This window comes from Leptinotarsa decemlineata, unplaced genomic scaffold, assembly GCF_025532065.1.
Source record: "Leptinotarsa decemlineata unplaced genomic scaffold, Ldec_3_MD MMD2_P_RNA_scaffold_4, whole genome shotgun sequence".
In the NCBI taxonomy this organism is placed as follows: domain Eukaryota; kingdom Metazoa; phylum Arthropoda; class Insecta; order Coleoptera; family Chrysomelidae; genus Leptinotarsa; species Leptinotarsa decemlineata.
Window position 1 is genome coordinate 3,712,202 of NW_027412531.1, and position 20,560 is coordinate 3,732,761.

The 20,560-nt window shown below is 34.9% G+C and overlaps 1 protein-coding gene across 3 annotated transcripts in view; it reads right to left on the minus strand.

Moving 5' to 3' along the window:
• Positions 1-20,560, minus strand: part of Dmtn (transmembrane and coiled-coil domain 2 protein Dmtn) — a 140,989-nt gene that overhangs the window by 89,237 nt on the left and 31,192 nt on the right. For all 3 annotated transcript variants that reach the window (XM_074186690.1, XM_074186689.1, XM_074186688.1), the window contains exon 2: positions 17,342-17,495. In XM_074186690.1, coding sequence (XP_074042791.1) covers positions 17,342-17,485 — 144 coding nt within the window. In that variant the 5' untranslated portion in view covers positions 17,486-17,495. The remainder of the gene's footprint in view (positions 1-17,341; positions 17,496-20,560) is intronic.

The window sequence follows — 20,560 nt, forward strand, 5'->3', positions numbered from 1 at the left end:
ATTTATACTACTGACATTATCTCGTCCATCAAGAAATTTAAAATACAGGCGTATGCTGATGACATACAATTATACATGCACTTTAAAATCGATGAGTATGCTGAGGCACAAAATCTCTTCAACACTGAGCTTGATTTGATCAATGAGCTATCAAGTGAACATGACTTGAAAATTAATCCAAATAAAACAATGATGATGCATTTTGGATCACAGAAGAATCGTAAATTTGCAGAAAACAATTTCCATTTAGAACTAGGTCATACTATCTTGACTCCTGTCAATACAGCTAAAAACTTAGGGGTGATGCTTGACACTAATCTTAGATTCACTAGTCATGTTAAAAATTTAATGAAAAAAGCTTATATGCCATTGAAACTGTTATACTGTAATCATTTTATTTTGAGCCAACCTCTAAAAAGAAAGCTATGTGATAGCTTGGTGCTAAGCCATTTCAACTACTGTGACTTCATATATGGGCCATACTTATATGATTCAGATAAAAAAAGAATACAAAAAGTGCAAAATTCTTGTTGCCGTCTAATTTATGGACTTCGTAAGTATGATTCAATTTCAGAATCCTTCAAAAACTCCCGCTGGCTCAATATGAAAAATCGTATGATTCATCATTTGGGTTATTTTGTTCATAAATTGATTACCCTTACCCATTCTCCCCTTTTAATACAAAAACAAATTCTACGTGAAAATATTCACTCAAGAAACATTAGACACAAAAACAAATTAACTCTGCCACAACATCGCACTGCACAGCTTGATAAATCATTTCTTTTTGGTGCTGTAAAACTCTATAATTCATTGCCCGAGCAATTGAAGAGATTCAATATTAGGAAATTCAAATACAAGTATTCTATGATAGTCAGTAATGTCAACTTTGGCTCATTGGACAAATTAATAAACAACAGATCAATTAAATTTAATTATTTATCAACTCTCTTTATATGTAATCACAGATTATAATTTTTATTTACGTTTCTCATTTCGTGGTACCATCACAGTTAATTGTCTTATTTTTGTATGTTGGCGTGCATTATGGAGTGGTGCTTGTTGGTTGAGTTAGAGTAGCTTTGAGCTAGACTTCGCCAAGGAGTACCAGAATCTCCTTTGTATATAGTACCCCTGTAGATAATAATAGAGGTACTTGACTTGATTGAGTACCTGAAATTACAATTTACAATGCGGATGTGCTTACCGGTGAGTAAACTAAATCGATTTGATCATTTACCAGGTTGCACCGGCAATGTTTATGATTGTGAATTTCCAAGGATTATAAATAATTGAGTTTGCAACCCTTCCTTGCATAGTGCAAAATTTCCGTATCGTTTAGATTCGGGAACTTGTGGTTGCATGCCAAGGAATGTTTTGAAAACGTCGAATCATTTTTTCCCAGTCTGAAGGACCTTTCATGTTCAGCATACTGTTTTTGTAAATTTCAACCACATTGTCTCACATGAACACTATTACACTCGGGACACATAAGCTTATAAACTCCAGATTTCTCCAACTTGTCCACCTTATCTTTGGCATTGAAAAGGAAATCAAATAACCTGGCATGTGGTCTGAATGCCACTTCCACATTGTTTTTTCTGAAGAAATCCGCAATTATCTCTGTTCTTTTTCCAAAATATGTTACAGTTATCCATTTCTTGATTTCTGGTTGTTTGACCTGAGGGTATGTTAATCTGTAAGTGAATTTACAGCTTTGTTTTCTGACTAACTTCTGGATAGTATTTGCGTCGAAACCATTATTATGACTTATCTGTGTAATTACATCAATTTACCTTGCTAGGTTGTTCCTGGGAGAACTAAATACTGAAGACCAGTCTGCATGGAGAATGCAGAAAGTACTCAGGAATGGACCTCGACAGCCATGCCCACCAATACACGGAGAGCAAGGAATTGTCTACACTGACCTGGAAAAAGCGGAAGCGTTTGCGGACAACTTCGAAAGGCAGTGCAGAGAGAACAACGTCCCGTTCACGGACGAGGTAGAAGAAATTGAGCTGCAGGTGGAAAGAACGGTACGAAGAATAAAACAAAGAACGGACAATGCGCCACCCCTGGCCCCGACATCTCCCGAGGAAGTGAAAGACATCCTAAGATATGGATTTATACAGACGGCTCAAAAACCAGAGACAGCTCAGGGTGTGGAATGTACTCCAGATCACTAAGCCTAAGAATTAAGTGGGGAATGGGGGGAAATACCAGCGTGGTCCAAACAGAACTGGCTGGTATCTCAATCGCTACAAAAGAAATAACCAAGAAAGGAATTTCTGGCAAAACATAACAATCTGCACTGACAGCAGACACGCTCAATTAGCCTTGAACAGACAACATATAACCTCAGGGATAGTACTAGAGTGTCACCAAGATTTAGCCAAAGCCCCGGTAGATAATAACCTTTACTCCTGTAGTCCACGACAGGAGTAAAGGTAATCGCATTGCCGACTCTTGACTTCGTCAATTGCGGAACTAGCCAAACGTCACACACATGCTCAATCCCTAAAGAGATGTGATGGAATCAAAGGATGTAATCTTGCCAAGATCACCTTGGGCGACCCTGGGAAGCTGGCACCGAAAAAATATCTGGCGATGACCAGGAAAAATCTACGGTCAACAGTAGGATTTTTGACTGGCCACTGTCAACTAAGGAAACGCCTCCAAAATATGGGGCTAGTAAACACACCTCTATGCAGGATAGTGTTGCCGCAGAGACAAGAGATTCTCGACTCTTGTCTCTACTTGTCTTGTCTAATCATGTCTCGATCGAGACAAGAGAAGATTTTCCTTTCGAAAAATTTTGTCTCGTCAAGACAAGACATAAGGTCCTCTTGGACAAGATAAGACAAGACAAAGAGAGGCTTCTCTCGACAAGAGAAGTCAAGAGAGGTCGAGAGAAAAATAGTATTATAGAAATCCAATTATAATATTCTTTTGATGCAAAAATATATGGTTCATTAAAATTTTTGTATTTGATAATTTCGAATCCTGACAATTGGAGTGAATGAAGGTAATAATTTGCAAATTCAGTTTTAATTGATGCTTATTCGTTTATTGATACCACCAAAATACATTTATAATGTATTATATACTTTTTGGTTAATCATACCAGCTCAATTTCAGAAGTAGTCAACTGGTAGTAGATCTGATGTAACATTTCTACATTTTCTAATAGGAAAAACTATAGATTTTCTTCAGCTCAAATGGAAATATACCAGATGCACATGGTGCATTTCATAATTTACATAAAATTTAAGATTTGTTAAATTTGTATAAAATATTCTTCAGAACACAGAAGGATTTAAATAAATAGTTGTGGGGTATTCTATTGAAAATTCAGATTTGGGATTGAGGTTATAATGGGTAATTGTTTTAGTAATAAAGTCTTCTACGGTAACAAACCAGTGGTTCATTTCTTTTGAAGATTTTATCTATAAACACATTTCTATTCATTTTGATTTCTTTAATTATTGTATTGTCAAATCTAGTAGCTTTGTTACGTAAGCAATAACTGATATACTGATAATATATTATTCCATATTTGTTTTAGAATCACTACCTCCACGAGTGTGTATAAATTTTTCTCTTGCAAGTTTTTTTTTAATTATTGACCTGATTCTTTGTTGATTTATAATTTTGCAGAGCATTTTCATCATCAATATGATGTTTTTAGAACAGAAGATATGGTTGTGCATTCCACAATAATTTCAAGATTACTGAAATTTTTGCAATATTAGGATTTTGTTGTAGAAACTATCATTTCCAGAAAAACTTTTTTCAGATTGAAACAACGATAATGAAACTGAAATATATATTTTAAACTTGAAAACAAATTATTAAAATTCTATAAAACACTCTGATTTTAGATAACACAAGAAAATAAAATACTATAAAATAAAATATCTAAATGAAATTACTTCAGTTTATGGACCATCGAATAGGTGAACCAGGAGTTCAGACAGAGAAGACTTCTAGCTGATTCAGCATTCAGTCTGTTTCTATGTTTCCTTATAGTAAGGCCAGCTTTTGAGAAAAGTCTCTCTGCAGGCACACTTGTTGCTGGAATTGCCAGTAAGTCTCTAGCCTTTTTTGCCAGTCGTGGATATTCAATCTCATGTTCTTTCCACCAGTGCAAAAGATTGGTTTTTTGTGGTGATCGTGACAAATCTAAATATCTATCAATTTGAGACTGTTCTTTGTCAATGGAGCCATAAAATGAGTTCAGATCCTGAAAGTCTCCATTTTCCGAAGGCTCTTCTAAATTTTCCTCAGAAACGACTATTTCCGGTGGCTGAGCATTTTTATACGCAAGATAGTTGCCTTCGAAAATTCTTTCAAAATTCTCAACAGAACTTTCTTTCATTTCTCTCCCCCAGCTTGTTCTAGAAAATGTAGCTACTTTGTGGCGGGGATCCAAGATTAACGCAGCACAATAAATCCAGTTAGTCTTTTTGTAATGTTTGAGCATCTTATCCCTACCTGATTTGAATGCACAAATAATTAATTCATCTGATTCTGTTCTATTTTGTTTCGAATCGAGTTCAAACATAAGTTTTTCTATATTATCTATCAGAATATTGAAGCCAACAATTACCGATGGTAGAGTTGGATAATGATCTCCACATAAGATGGTTGAAAGATCCTTGAAATATCTCAGAAAACAATTTACTAAGGTAAGAGTGTTCCATTCGTCATCTCGAATTTTGAAATTTTTCAAACATTCATTGTGGTCGCATAAAGGGTTGATGGCATTTTTCATCTTGAGAGCAAGTGAAATCATGTTAGAGGTTGAATTGCACCTGGTAGCCACATCAATAGACACAGCTGAATATTTCACGTTGAAAACTTCGCATAAATGTCTTAGATTATTAGAAAGCTGTTCAGATATTTTTATTTTTTTCATTAGTATCCTCAAACGTAATACTGGCGAACTTGCATTATCAATAAAATCAGGATCTTCATCGGATATCTCTTCGTAGTCCCCCTTATCCTCTTCGAAAGGCACTTCGAAAGGCATTCATTACGAAATGAAATATGTTCATGAGCAGAATACCTACTGTTTTCGAAGAATAATCAAGTATCCGAAACTGTTTTGTCAGAAAGTTTTCGATTAAATAATGCCTGATATGCTTATACCAGAATAATTCGAAGTTATTCACAATTAGTATACAACTGACATCACTGTTAAACGGACGAATCCAGTGCAGCGTTCAAGTACCCAAATAACCACTAAGTTTCCGTTTACTGCAAATTCTGAATACCAAGGACGTTCTCTCGCCAAGAGAAGTCGAGACAAGACAAGACAAGACAAGAGAGTGCCTGAAAAACAGGTCTCTTGTCAAGAAGAGAGACCATTTTCTCTCGACTTAGGCAAGACAAGACGAGAGAAATCATTTTCTTGTCTTGTCTCGACAAGAGGCATCACTAATACAGGATGTGTGAACAGGAAGATGAAACTGTCAAGCAATAAGAGAGTGTATTCGGCGAGTCTTGGCGTACCTGCCGATATAAAGGAAATGTCTCCCAGAGACTTGTCCACCTTCCTGGAAAGGACAAAATGGACGATGACCTAGGAGGACAACTCTTCGGGAGTATGCACAATGGGTCACATGTGGCCTATGTGCTGTAGACCTACACTCACCCTCCCTACTCTACAGATACAGAGAACATATTGTTTCTAGTAGTTTAGAATTTCAAAAGCAGAGCCTTACAGCAAATAATTTCCACTTCTAGTTATACCACACTCGATCGTCATCAACATCTTATCTACATATATTTATATTTCAAACTGTCAAATGATAGGAAAAACAAGAAAAATAATTGCAAATATATGTTACAAAATGTTGCAATTGCCATTAGTTGATGTGAAATTATTGAAATTTTCATTTCTGAGTAATATACGCACGGTCATATAAATTGTTATCGCATAGAAACACCGACAAATAGTTCATATGTTCATGAAACCGATACATTAAAAACAAATAGGTACAGGGTTCAACAATATATTTATACAGACACGTCCCTGAGTGTTACAAAAACTTGGTTATTTCTGACCGAATTAAACAAATCCACAGAGTTTGGGTTCAATAAGAACCTACATCACCGTTTGAATCGAATAGAGGGTTGCCTTTTATATTTCGGGATTAGAGAACGAAAACAAATATTAATCATCGAAAATCACTTTATCGTTTTTCAAAATATTCTCCATGAAGATCTATACACTTTTGCGTGCGTTTGAACCAATTGTCGAAACATTTTTGCCACTTTGAGGTATCTCCAAAACATGCATCTAAATGCAGCAACCGCTTCTTCAGGTGTCGAAAAACGTTAACCTCTCAGTTTGTTTTTTACGTGCGGGAATAAAAAGAAGTCATTCGGTGCCAAGTCAGGAATATTATACGGCGGATGACCCATCAAATCGATGTTTTGGGGGCTCCAAATTCAGTGGTTTGAGCCGATGTGTGAGAATTCGCATTGTCGTGGTGAAGAGTGATCCGTCTTCGGCGGTTGGTTTTCCTGACAACTGACAAACAAATGGTTGTGTACCACCAGTGCTGCCGCAACGTCAATTCAAAAAGTACCGAAATTTACAAGAAAATAGTACCCAAAATGTACCGCGCAAGCCCAGGCATGGTACATGCGCATAAGTCATTTCAGAACAAATGCCAGTATTGCCAAACGTGTAATAATGTTATCCCTTTAAATTCGGAATGAATATGGAGTAAAAAATTTTCTGGAAACTAAGAAATGTGCCTTAAGAGATAGATCATATTCAGAACATTTAATAATAATGTGTCTTTTTACTTCTTTAAATTGCTCTTTCATGATTGCAAGTGTGTTTCGTTTTAATTAGGTTTCTGTCACAATAGAATGAACAATACTAGAGACGTTTTCAAGTAGCTAGATTCGATAATTCCTATGGATATTATGATTTTCAAATCGGAAAAAATATATTTGATAATTTTATCCTTCTGAATATTGGAAATTTCTGACACGGTTCTACAAAGTTCTGTTTCTGTGTGATATTGAATATGTGAAGCAAAAAAAAAATTCTGGAACTAAAAATCTTTTATTTGTACCTACATCACAAAAATAAATAAAAAACAATCATAAAATCTTTCAAATGAACAATGCGGAAGATTATGCTCTGACAAAAACATGCATAACTTCAGTTCACTTTCTTGCACAGATGTAGCCAGCTTTGATGAAGGAAGGTTTTCCATTACAACTTGAATATTCTGGGATCTTTTCAAAAAACTCATCTTGGCTATATGCTTTCCAGTCTTGCTGTGATGAACAATGTGACTCTTACTCACATCATCCCATTTAAAATTATACTTATAAGTTCTTTCATACTCCTTTTTATGGATTGAATCATCACCTCTATCCCCAGAACTATTTTCAGATCTGGGTCTGATCTTTGATTTCCAAACTCAAGAATTGGAATATTTCTATTTTCTTCTTTTGAATTTGGATACATATTTCAAGTTCATTTTTAGTCAATTTTATTTTTACCTGTCCATATTCCTATTTATTTTGACAAAACAATAAAACCAATTTCTTAAAGGTGAGGTGTGAGGTTGAAAGTTAAAACTGTTGTTCTGCTGACAGACTGACAGATGACAGAACCACAGTTCACAGACACAATACAGAACATAGGATTAAATAATGCAGAGTTGTGATGACAGCTCGCAATTTTGACACAAGTACGGCATTTGCTGATCTGGAACTTGAAACACGGAATTGCATTGTTGCCACACATATTGTTGTTATTTTTCATTGTACTCGATGGGAGTCAACGTAAAAATGTAAAAAATTAAGGTTATAGTAAATAGTACCGAATAGTCTACATTTTGATCCGGGTATTACCTTCGTATCAAAATCATGGAATAGTACCGAATGCGGTACAATAGTACCTTAATGGCAGCACTGTGTACCACTCAGAATTGACTGTTCTGCGTTGTTCTAGTGGTGCGGTTGCGACATGTCTACTTTTTCCGAAAAAACAGGCGACCATTTGTTTGGAAGTGCTTCGTGCCCGAACAACTTTTGTTGGATTTGGCTCAACTTGAAACACCCATACAGTCGATTGCTGTTTACTTTCGGGCTCCTCCGCGTAAATCCACGATTCATCTCCTGCCACGATGTCATAGACGTGTTTTGAAGCACCGCGATCGTATTTTTTGAGCATTTCCCTCGACCAATCGACATTAGACTTTTTCTTGAGCGATTGACAAATTGTGTGGGATCCAACGCGAAAAAACTTTTTTGACAGTCAAATGTTTATGCAATATTGAATGTATACTGGTCCCACTAATGCCTAAGGTTGTCTCAAACTCACAATAGGTCACATGACGATCTTGCAATATCATTTCGCGCAGAGCATCAATGGTTTTTGGAACAACAACTGATTGTGGACGACCTTCACGAAATTCGTCTTGGACTGAACTACGACGACGATTGAATTCACCATACCATCGATAAACACTAGTCCATGATGGAGCTTCATCGCCAAAAATTGAATCAAGTTCATCCATGCACTGTTGCTGAGTTAATCCACGTCGAAAGTTGTAAAAAATAATCGCACGAAAATGTTCACGATTTAATTTCGTTTTTGGGCCGAGATGAATCTTTTAAGTTACTGTAAACAACACAAATAGCGCGCGTATGTCAAAACGTTCTGAGTAGGTACGTATAAGCTCAAAAATGTCCAACTTTACAATAGAGCTATCAGTTGCCAGAAAGCAACACTAGGGTTGCCAAATCCCGAAACATGAAAGGCAACCAGCAGGGATTAGATTTCTCAACCGTTTTCCATTTACTTATGATGAACTGTTTGGAACCTTTGGTCTAGTAATGAATATTACTGTAGTCTGGTTCACATGTACTCGATTTAGCTCTTTTTGGTGACATTTTTCAGCCCTGTCTAAAAATTACAACCAAGGTGTCATTCGATTCGTATTTTTACTAAAAAGTTTAAGGAAAGGTCCGAAAACGCGCCGATAAAAATTATAAAAGTTATAAACAATTAAATAAAAAAAAAATGGGCTTTAGTTTTTTCTTAATATCTCGGAAAATTTTCAAAATTTGAAAAGATCAATGAATTTGCGTAAAAAAAGTCCCGACTCCCGAAACTGTATCTCGATTATTTATAATTTTTACAGAGCCCTGAAAATAGAGCCAAAAGCGGGTAGTCTGGCTTCCGCGCGCCTTTCGTCTCTGACATAAAAACAAAAAAAATTATTTAAACATATTAAGTGTGAATATTAAAGAATGAAAAAATTCATGTAATGTTGGGATACATCAGTAAACAATAATCCGCAGTCAAAAAATTTGTATCCCAATTTTAACGTTAATTATAAATTTGTTAATCAATAACTTTTTCTGAATTGAAAGTTAATATAAAAATCCCTATAATTATTAAACTAAAACCCTGGCATTTTTTTCGTTTGGTGAAGTTATCCTTAATAGGCAAAAAAAATAGATTACCGGTGCCAAAATAAAAAAATTGTTTTTTTTCTATTTTTTTATTGACAATTGAAAATTATAATTTTATAAAAAATACATTACAAATTTTTTTTCTATTTTATTGTTTCAATGTCTCATGGCTAAAAACTTATTAATAATTTTTTTATTTTTTACAGCTATTATTAAAAAATTTATTATAAACAAATACATTGTTTATAAGCAATTCGAAATAAAAATGGTTTCTTAAAAAAATTTCTTTGTTGCTAAAAAATGCGTTAGTTAATTAACAATCGTTTTTTGCAACTAAATATTAAAATTAAGGAACCGTTTTTTTTGGATCATAAATTCTATTGTTATTTAAGGTTTCGAAAAAAAATTTTTTATTCTTTTTTTAATTGTTAATTAAAAAAAAATTGTTATAAACAAATTATTTTTTTTATTTTCTTTTTTTTTCAATATTTTCTTCTATAATAAAAGTAACTATGTGTTTTTTTTATTTAATCTATTTTTTATAAAACTTCCAATATTGTGATACCTTGATACTTGTTTTTTGGGAAAGAAATTTTTGGCTTTCTACTACTCCATCTTGATATAAAAAACAAGGATGAGGGGATCTTCCAAGGAAAGGAAGGAAGTAATCAATTCTAAATTAAGTAACTCTATACATGGATGTGTACACGAAAGAAAAAAAATTCTTTCGAAACAAATACTTCTATATGAACACTGAATTATACAGAAATACTTTTCTCTACTCAGTTTGTATTTCAAACATTCGTTGTGGAATACAAATCAGATAACATTCACATGAATTCTACTTTGAATGAATGGTAATAAATTGCACTTACATGGAACACTGTCACCCTCACTGGTATACACCGATGTTTCGCCTTAAGACACTTGCCCCAAGGCTCTTCAGTACCAAATTGGATAACATTATAGAAAATACACACAGTTCATTCATTAATTACGATTTTTAATGTCACGGAATAAGCTTGATCTGCTTATATTATGAAAGAATTTTTTTTTTCTTTCGTGTAATTCAATGTTTATATGAAAGTAGCTGTTTCAGGAGGATTTTCTTTCAGTTTGTGTCTGAAAGTTACTTCTTTGCATGATCTACACATCCATGTATAGAGTTACTTATTTTCAAATTGATTACTTCCTTCCTTTCTTTGGAAGATTCCCTCATCCTTTTTTTTGTATCAAGATGGAGTAGTAGAAAGCCAAAAACTTTCTTGTCCAAAAATCAATCACTCCTAAAAATATAACCCCTTCAATTCAAATTGATACTTGTCTTTTTCATTCGCTCCTTCGCTTTTATAATTATAATAACTTTTAAACTATTGCAGTTATGACAAATATGCTTCAAGTTTTTTTTGTTCATTATGAATTTATTAACAATTTAAGCCTTTTACTAAAGTTGTAGTCCTATTATTTATTTAATTATTGATGTTATGTATTAAAAAAAGAAAAATGTCAAGTAATTTACTAAATCAAAAACATACTGAAAGTTATTTTTAAAATTTACTAAATCATGTTTAGTACAGTTAAAAGTTTTTTTATAATTTTTATTATTATTTTTGTAATCTTTTAGATCGTTTTAGCGGCGGTGGCTCATCATCTGTGGTTTCTTCTGTATTTTCTTGTCGTGATGTTCCTTGAACCTCCTCCTCTTCGACTTCTTCAAGTATCGGTTCACAGTATTCTTGAACTCCTACTGGAAAATCTTGATAATCATTAAGGTCGTCTTCATTTCCATCGGAATTACTATCGATAGCATTTAATCGCGATCATGATATCAGTATCATCATCAAGTGATGGCCTTGTACTGTTAGAACATGTTTCACCTTTACAATTTTTGCATAAAGATGAGCAAGGAAGCCCAGCTTTTTACATCCACATCGATCATTACACTCTTTTATGCAGGCACAACTAACCAGCTTAAATAAGTCGTCAGGCGCCAGTTTTTCCATTGTTTTTATCGGTAGGAACATTGTTTCAGATTTGATCCAACCCCAATCTTCCGGGTTCAAATTATAATTACCAATCCAAAACTGAACTTGGTAATACGTCCTGAATGAGTGTAAATGTGTTGCTATTGTTGTTGGAGGTAAAGTTGCTAAGTTGATCGCAGTCTTTGATTTTGCAATCATACTTAAAAATCGAGAAACACGACACTGGCCTGATGTTGAATTACTATCGAATTGACCGTACAAGGCCAGCATAATTCGCTCTCCAGCTACTTCGATATCTTGTCGAGAGGCATCGGGATTGTAGAAGACTTCCACGTATTGCATCAGCTGAGGATTTTTATCTATAATATCCAGCAATTGTCAATAAATTCATAATGAACAAAAAAGACTTGAAGCATATTTGTCATAACTGCAATAGTTTAAAAGTTATTATAATTATAAAAGCGAAGGAGCGAATGAAAAAACAAGTATCAAGGTATCACAATATTAAAAGTTTTCTTGAAGAACAATAGAATTTATGATTAAAAAAACGGTTCCTTAATTTTAATATTTAGTTGCAAAAAACGATTGTTAATTAACAAACGCATTTTTCAACAACAAAGAAATTTTTTTAAGAAACCATTTTTTTTCTAAAAATTATGATTTTTTTCAATTAACATATGCAAAAAAAAATTCGAATTGCTTGTAAACAATGTATTTGTTTATAATGAATTTATTAACAATAGCTGTGAACAATAAAAAAAAAATTATTAATTAGTTTTTAGCCAAGAGACATTGAAACAATAAAAAAAAATTGTAATGTATTTTTTATAAAATTATAATTTTCAATTGTCAATAAAAAAATAGAAAATAACAATTTTTTTATTTTGGCAACGGTAATCTATTTTTTTGCCTATTAAGAATAACTTCACCAAAGGAAAAAGTGCCAAGGTTTTAGTTTAATAATTATAGGGATTTTTATATTAACTTTCAATTCAGAAAAAGTTATTAATTAACAAATTTATAATTAACGTTAAAATTAGGATAATAATTTTTTGACTGCGGATTATTGTTTACTGATGTATCCCAACATTACATGAATTTTTTTTGTTTTTATGTCACAGTGACGAAAGGCGCGCGGAAGCCAGACTACCCGCTTTTGGCTCTATTTTCAGGGCTCTGTAAAAATTATAAATAATCGAGATACAGTTTCGGGAGTCGGGACTTTTTTTACGCAAATTCATTGATCTTTTCAAATCTTTTTTCAAATTTCCAAAACTTTGAAAATTTTCCGAGATATTAAGAAAAACCTAAGCACCATTTTTTTTTCACTTGATTGTTTATAACTTTTGTAATTTTTATCGGCGCGTTTTCGGACCTTCCCTTAAACTTTCTAGGCAAAAATATGAATCGAATGACACCTTGGTCGTAATTTTTGGACAGGGCTGAAAAATGTCACCAAAAAGAGCTAAATCGAGTACATGTGAACCAGACTATGTTCTCATGTATAGAGCTTCGCCCCTAAGCATACCCCGCGAAGCTTCTGGATTCCATCCAGAAAAAAGCCATCCGCCTGATTGAAGACGCGAACATCAATTGCAACCTTGATAGTCTGAAATATCGAACAAAGGTTGGGGATTTGTCTCTCTTCTATAGATACTTTCACGGAAAGTGTTCAAGTGACTTGGCACATTTGATTCCACCAAGAGCGGTACATATCAAAAATACGCGCACGGACTGTGGCTGCTCATCGTATTCAGGTTCAACTCAGTACACCTCGACATTCACTGTTTAAGAACTCTTTCATCTGGAGAACTGCGTTTTTGTGGATTAAACGTCCTGAGAATGTTTTTCCAAACGGATTTAATCTCCAGCGATTCAAATCCAATGTGAATCGTTACTTTCGCATAGGTACCGCTCTTAGAGCGCCTTAACTCTTTGGAGTCTATCGGGACATACGTGTCCCATCCATGTATTTCGTGCGCCTAGTGGTACAAATAGATCCCGTTTTTCCATTATACATAAATATATCAGTCTCTAAACACACACTATACAAGTATTTGTTTACAAGTGGTCACATAACCTCACAGTTTGCCGGTGAATTCCATCTAGCCAACACGTGCTTTGCGTTCCACTATATTCTGAAAAATTTGCAAGTGTATTATTGCCCTAACTGTATTGTGTCTGCTCTCTAAGGTTAGTAATAACCAATGCACTAGTTTTCAATGATCGTGTACTAATAAAACCTGTTGAATTTCATTACTTTAGACTGTGGGACACCTGGGTCCCAGCAGGCATTTTGAACGGGACACATTTGTCCCGGTGGTTCTGTACAACAATGAGTAAAAGAATAATGACACAAAGAGAACTTGAAGAAGAAGCTAATAGAATCATAGAAGATGGCTTGAGTGATGACGATTATGACCCATTTCATTGTGAAGACTCATCAGATGAAAATTATTGCCCCTCAGAGAGCGATAATAGCGAAGATGATGAAAATTATTATTCCTCAGAAAGCAACAATAACGAAGATGAAATTATCGCTGATGATATAAATAATGATGATGAAATTAGTCAAGAAGGTAATGAGACAATCGGAAGTGAAAACGTAGTGGCACCAGATGGAGTAGTATTTTGGAGTAGCAGCAGTCAACAATTTTTTCCCAGATTCTGTATACCTGACGAAGCAGCAGCTACTTCTTGCCTGCCGAGACAAATGAAGGAAGTTGAAATTTTCTTGAAGATTTTTCCTAGAAGCCTACTCATGCAGATTGCTGAATAGATCTAACCGATCAATATGCGGGCTTATACGACTTCGACAGAAGATCAAATAAGTGGTGGAAAAAAGTTTTTTTCAAACTCCTTATGATAGCTGCAAGAAATGCTCATAGTCTCTACGATGATGTAAGATGCACAAAAACTTCATTCCTGCCATTCCTAATTACAATAGCAGAAGATTTGATTGCGTTGGGACGAAGTGGGGCAAGTGTGAAGAGAAAATCGGCAACATCTTTAGGGCGACCTAGTTCGAAAAAACGAAAACATCAAAATGTGGGCGATCATTTACCTATTGAGGGCCCCACAAGACGTCGCTGCTGCAGATGCGCACAGATGCAAAAAGAAGTAAGAACAAAAACATTGTGTCAAATGTGCAATAAACCTCTGTGCAAAAATAGCTTCACTCCTTACCATCTGCAATAATGTTCTATATGTTGTCCAATATAATTTGAATGGAAATACATTTTTTTTGAGACTACTGGGTTTAATATGTCCCACCTAAAATGTCTAATGGGACACATATGTCCCGGCCCTTAGCGAAAAAAGGGCGTAACCTGCATTCATAAAACTAACATTTCCTGATATAGTATCCACATTTACATAAAATTTGACCTCAGATATATCACAAGTATAAGAAAAATAAATCAGACTCCAAAGGGTTAAGTGTTTTCTTGTAGTGCTTGTGTTTTGTCCTTGAAAAAAAGTGAATCGAAACCTCCTGAAAAATTTGGGTATTGATTTGTAACATGGTGGATTAAATTAAAGAAAGTCTTTAAAAATTGATGGTACAAAAAACCACATACCTACTTTAGGTATCGACTTTGACTGAAAAGTTTCAGTTTATATCGAGCTGGGTAAATGAATTGTTCCTTTCGATTCAGAGTGTCTCAATCATTCAAATATTTGATAACACAACACAACAAAAAAATATTTTTTGAATGTTTCCTACACTAAATTAGTCAATTTCTACTGATTTTATTTTGACAAATAAAAGAAGTTTGTACCACCAAATTTCAATTAAGTCCATCCGATTCATTGTAAGATCGCTGTCGTTTAGCTTGTCTTTTATAAAACACTTCTGGAGCATCCCTACACACAGACCAGCAGTAGTCTGCAAGCATTGCTTCATTCCAACGGCCCTGATATCTCTGTTCCATTAAGGCAATGTCTTGATGGAATCTTTCTCCATGTTCGTCACTCACAGCTCCACAGTTTTGTGGGAAGAAATTAAGATGAGAGTGAAGAAAATGAATTTTTAAGGACATGTTGCATCCAAGTTGGTGGTAAGCTTGAAGAAGCTCTTCAACCAATGCTGTGAAGTTATCATCTCTTTTGTTACCTAAAAACCCATGTACAACCCCCTTAAAGGCTTCCCAGGCTCTTTTTTCATTTCCTGTTAAAATCATGTCAAAAGCAGGATCATTTACGATTTCACGGATTTGAGGCCCAATAAAGATGCCTTCCTTGACTTTAGCATCACTCAACCTGGGAAACTTTGCTCTCAAGTACTTAAAAGCTTGTCCTTCCTGGTCCATGGCCTTCACAAAGTATTTCATTAGTCCCAACTTAATATGTAATGGGGGAAGGAGAACATCCTTAGGATCTACAAGAGGCTTGTAAACTACATTTTTCTCATTAGGGTTTAGGTCTCGTGTAGGCCAGTTCATTTTTTTATAGTGAGATTTTCTATCCCGACTGTCCCACAGACACAAAAAACAACAGTACTTGCATTGCAGTACCTAATTGCATTCCTAGGAGTATAGCAATGACTTTCAGATCACCACAGATGTGCCACTTGTGTTGTTCATATTTGATTGATTGGAGAAGTGTTTTCATATTTATATAAGTTTCCTTCATGTGAACTGCATGACCTATAGGAATAGAGGGTAGCTGATTTCCATTATGCAGAAGTACAGCTTTTAAGCTTAGTTTTGAAGAGTCTATAAACAGTCTCCATTCAGATGGAGTGTGATCCAAATTCAAGCAGTCCATCAAACCATTAACATCAGAACAAACTACGAGGTTTTCTTTTTTCTCAAAAAAAGGAAGCAAATCTTTTCGACGCTGTCTGTACTGAGATATTTTCACATCATGTTTTAGAAGATTCCACTGTTGTAGTCTTGACCCTAACAGCTCAGCCTTTTCCTTAGACAAGCGAAGATCTCTTATAAGGTCACTCAACTCTGCTTGACTAATTCTGTGCGGATCACTAGACCTATCGCTTACCTCAAAATCAGGGTCATAGGATGTAGAAGGATGGGTTGCTCCTTCTAAACAGTCTTTATCACCTTGCTCTAAAATTTCATAGTTTTGGGGTGGAGAAAGGACTGGCAAATTGTCTGAGTGTGGTACAGGCCGAAGAGCAGATGGGAGATTAGGGTATTTAACCGTTCCTCTTTTCTTCATAGATAAACCTTGCTTAATGGGAGGAGTTAAGCAGAAATAACAGTCGTCTGTATGATTGGTAGGCTCACGCCAAACCATAGGTACTGCAAAAGCCATTGCCCGGTTTTTATTTTCCAGCCACTCTCGCAATATGACGGAACAAGAATTACAACATATATGAGGAGCCCATGATTTATCTTGGTTCCCAACTTTCACACCAAAATAATGTTCATAGGCTGTCTTAACGATAGGTGTCATTTTACGTTTCTGAGCCTTAAACGTTATTTCACCACATATATAGCAAAAGCTATCGACAGAATTCACACACTTTCGAGGCATTTCAGATCAGCACTTAAATTAATTTAAAAATCAACTTCACACGATAATTTCAATAGCAACCACGTGCGTACAATTGACAAACTCACATAGGTTATGTTTACTACTTAAGAACAGCTGATGAGAGGGGTGTTATGTAAACAAACATGTGTACCAACTGTTGGTGATGAAATATTTCATTTGTTGAAAACTCAATATACATATATATAATATAATGATACTATATCTTGAAAACAAGAGCTAATATATAATTTTTATGGTCACTTTCGGTTTTAACACGTGGAAATACATTAAAATCATCTAATTTCAACCCCGAAACAAAAACTTTGTTGTGTTGTGTAATTATTGCGTCGAACAACGTAAATATAAATGGGAATCATCTTTATCGAAACAGCTAAAGATCTTACCTTTGCACTATCAACTGATCCGTGACTGAGTGTCTTGGTGTGATGTGGGTGGTACGGATGGGATTCCCGAGGCCTGCAAGGTGATGTACTCCTACTCGAGGTTTTGCTTCCAGTTTGCTGTGTGCCAACGTGCAAACTGTCCATTGCACCTAACCTGGAAAACGAAACGAGAATAGATTCAGTGACAGTCACCGACGATACCGGTCTCAAAACTGTTGAATACGGGGTGTTCCTAAATGGCATGTAAATATTTCAAATAATGATTCTGAGAAGAACTCTTAATAATTCAAATTCAAATTCGTTTATTCATCTCAATAGAATATCACACAATACGTATCCGTTAGGAGTTAGTACATATATCATTCTTTTGCGAATACATTTACCTAACCATCATTGTATTCCTTCGATCAGTAAGAATACAAGCTAAGCATAGAATGCTTGTGTTTTGCAATTCTTAATGATCATCCAGAAAAATATGCCTAGAGTTTATACAGTTTATGAATCAGACGAATGATCAGTAAATATCGATTTCAGATAAGAAGCAAAGAGATACATAAATTGGTATGAGGTAAGTATTTGTAGTTATTCAATACAGGTAGGGGAGACCGGGGCAGGTTGTAACAGAGAAAGTTTACAATTTTTTTTTCTCGAAAACGATTTCTTCATATATATATACCGGGTGTCAACGAATCTATTAGACAAGTCATAATTTCTAGACTATTAGGAGAATTGAAATGAGATTTGGTATAGTTGAATGGTATGTGGAGAGGAATGTTTTCACATATTTTTCACTTTCCGGTCACTTCCGGTTTCAGCGGAAATGGCTCCGGTTCTGAATTTTTAAATGGAACACCCTGTATATTGTAACATTTTTGGATTTCTGAGACAATTCTGGATCAGAAACTGACATTTCCGGAAGTTTTTCAGCCTACTTGATTTTTTCAGAGTCACTTTTAAAATTGCATCTAGGTGGCCATGATCGGACGTAAACTAATCTATGGACCTCAGGTGATATCAGAAAATTGCAATAGCGGAGTTTTAGTGACTAGTGTGTTGAATATGAATGAGACAAGTTTACAAAATAACATTTTCGTGTCTAACTATTATTTTTCAAATGGCGACCATTTTTTGACAAGCAATTTCCGAAAAAAGGATTTTTTGACAAATCTAACGATACTAATTTATTTGCGATTGGATTACAAATAAGAACATAAATTAAATATTACTGAGGAAAATACTCGATACAAATTCATTTACTTTTGTCAAGGGTGCCATGGATAGGAATGATGCATAATATTTTGCGGTTATTTCCATCAAGTCCACTTTGGAGAACAAAACGCTCACCTAGGTTATGACAGTGACATAAACTTTATGAGCAGAAAGTAGAAGTTTCTCTTGATTTTCGTTAATTTTAGTTTAATTTTTCGTCGAAATAATGTATACTCAAAGTGAAAAAGTGGATATGTTGTTATTGTTTGGAGAATGCCACAGAAATTCAAGGAAAGCTGCTGAGTTGTATGCTCAGAGATATCCCAATCGGCAACACCCATCTCATCAGTATTTTCCCTATGTTGAGAGTCGTTTTAGGCAAGAGGGAAATCGAGACGCAGAACAGAGGTTTGTCATAAATGAGGAGACTGAGATTAACGTTCTTGCTATGGTAGAAGTTGACAAAACGGTTTCTTTAAGAGAAATTAGTAGAGAAATGCAGATAAGTCACGAATCAGCAAGAAAAATACTGAAAAAGCACGGATATCGAGCATTTAAATATCAGTTACATCAACATTTGTATGCTGACGACGGCAATAGAAGAGTAGTATTTTGTGATTGGTTGCTTCAAAATCATAGAGTTAACCCAAATTTTATCAACTTCATTCTATTTTCCGACGAATCACGGTTTACAAATAATGGCATGTTTAATAAGCAGAATTGTCGGTTCTGGGCCCAACAAAATCAACATGCGATGAGAGAGGGCAATTTTCAAGAAAGGTTTGGCGTCAATGTCTGGGCTGGTATCGTTGGAAACAGAATAATTGGTCCAATATTGTTTCAAGGTCAGTTAACAGGGGTTAGATACTTGGGTTTTCTTCAAAATGAAATCGAGGATCATCTTAATGATATGCCTTTAGAAGTTTTACGGCAAATTTACTTCCAGCAAGATGGAGCACCACCCCATAATAGCAGAGACGTACTTGATTTTTTAATAGAGCATTTTAATAATAGAGTTATTGCAACCAACGGTCCAGTACGGTGGCCTGCCCGCTCACCGGATCTGACTGTGTTAGATTTCTTCATTTGGGGATATGTAAAAGAAAGGGTCTACTATGCAACAGCCCCAGCCACTCTCGAAATCTAAGAAGAAAGGATTCAACAGGCATTTAGAAGTATATCGCCTCAAATGTTACAAAACGTGTTGAGAGAAACAATTGAACGAGCTGAAATGTGTCTTGAACAAGGAGGGATGCACTTTGAAAATTTACTATAGTGGAATTTTCAAGAACTTAGGATATTGCAAAAAATCTAAGTGCATCGCTGAAATTATTAGTTAAATTTGTTAAATTTGTTGATCCAATCGCAAATAAATTAGTAACGTTAGATTCGTCAAAAAATCCTTTTTTCGGAAATTGCTTGTCAAAAAATGGTCGCCATTTGAAAAATAATAGTTAGACACGAAAATGTTATTTTGTAAACTTATCTCATTCATATTCAACACACTAGTCACTAAAACTCCGCTATTGCAATTTTCTGATATCACCTGAGGTCCATAGATTAGTTTACGTCCGATCATGGCCACCTAGATGCAATTTTAAAAGTGACTCTGAAAAAATCAAGTAGGCTGAAAAGCTTCCGGAAATGTCAGTTTCTGATCCAGAATTGTCTCAGAAATCCAAAAATGTTACAATATACAGGGTGTTCCATTTAAAAATTCAGAACCGGAGCCATTTCCGCTGAAACCGGAAGTGACCGGAAAGTGAAAAATATGTGAAAACATTCCTCTCCACATACCATTCAACTACACCAAATCTCATTTCAATTCTCCTAATAGTCTAGAAATTATGACTTGTCTAATAGATTCGTTGACACCCGGTATAAATGCAAACACATATTAATAAAACAACATAAGATAACTTGATGTAATAATAATCACTTATTCACTATCAGAATCACAATTCTGGCAGATGTAAGGAGAGTTTCCCTCAGTGCAAACTTCATGTGACC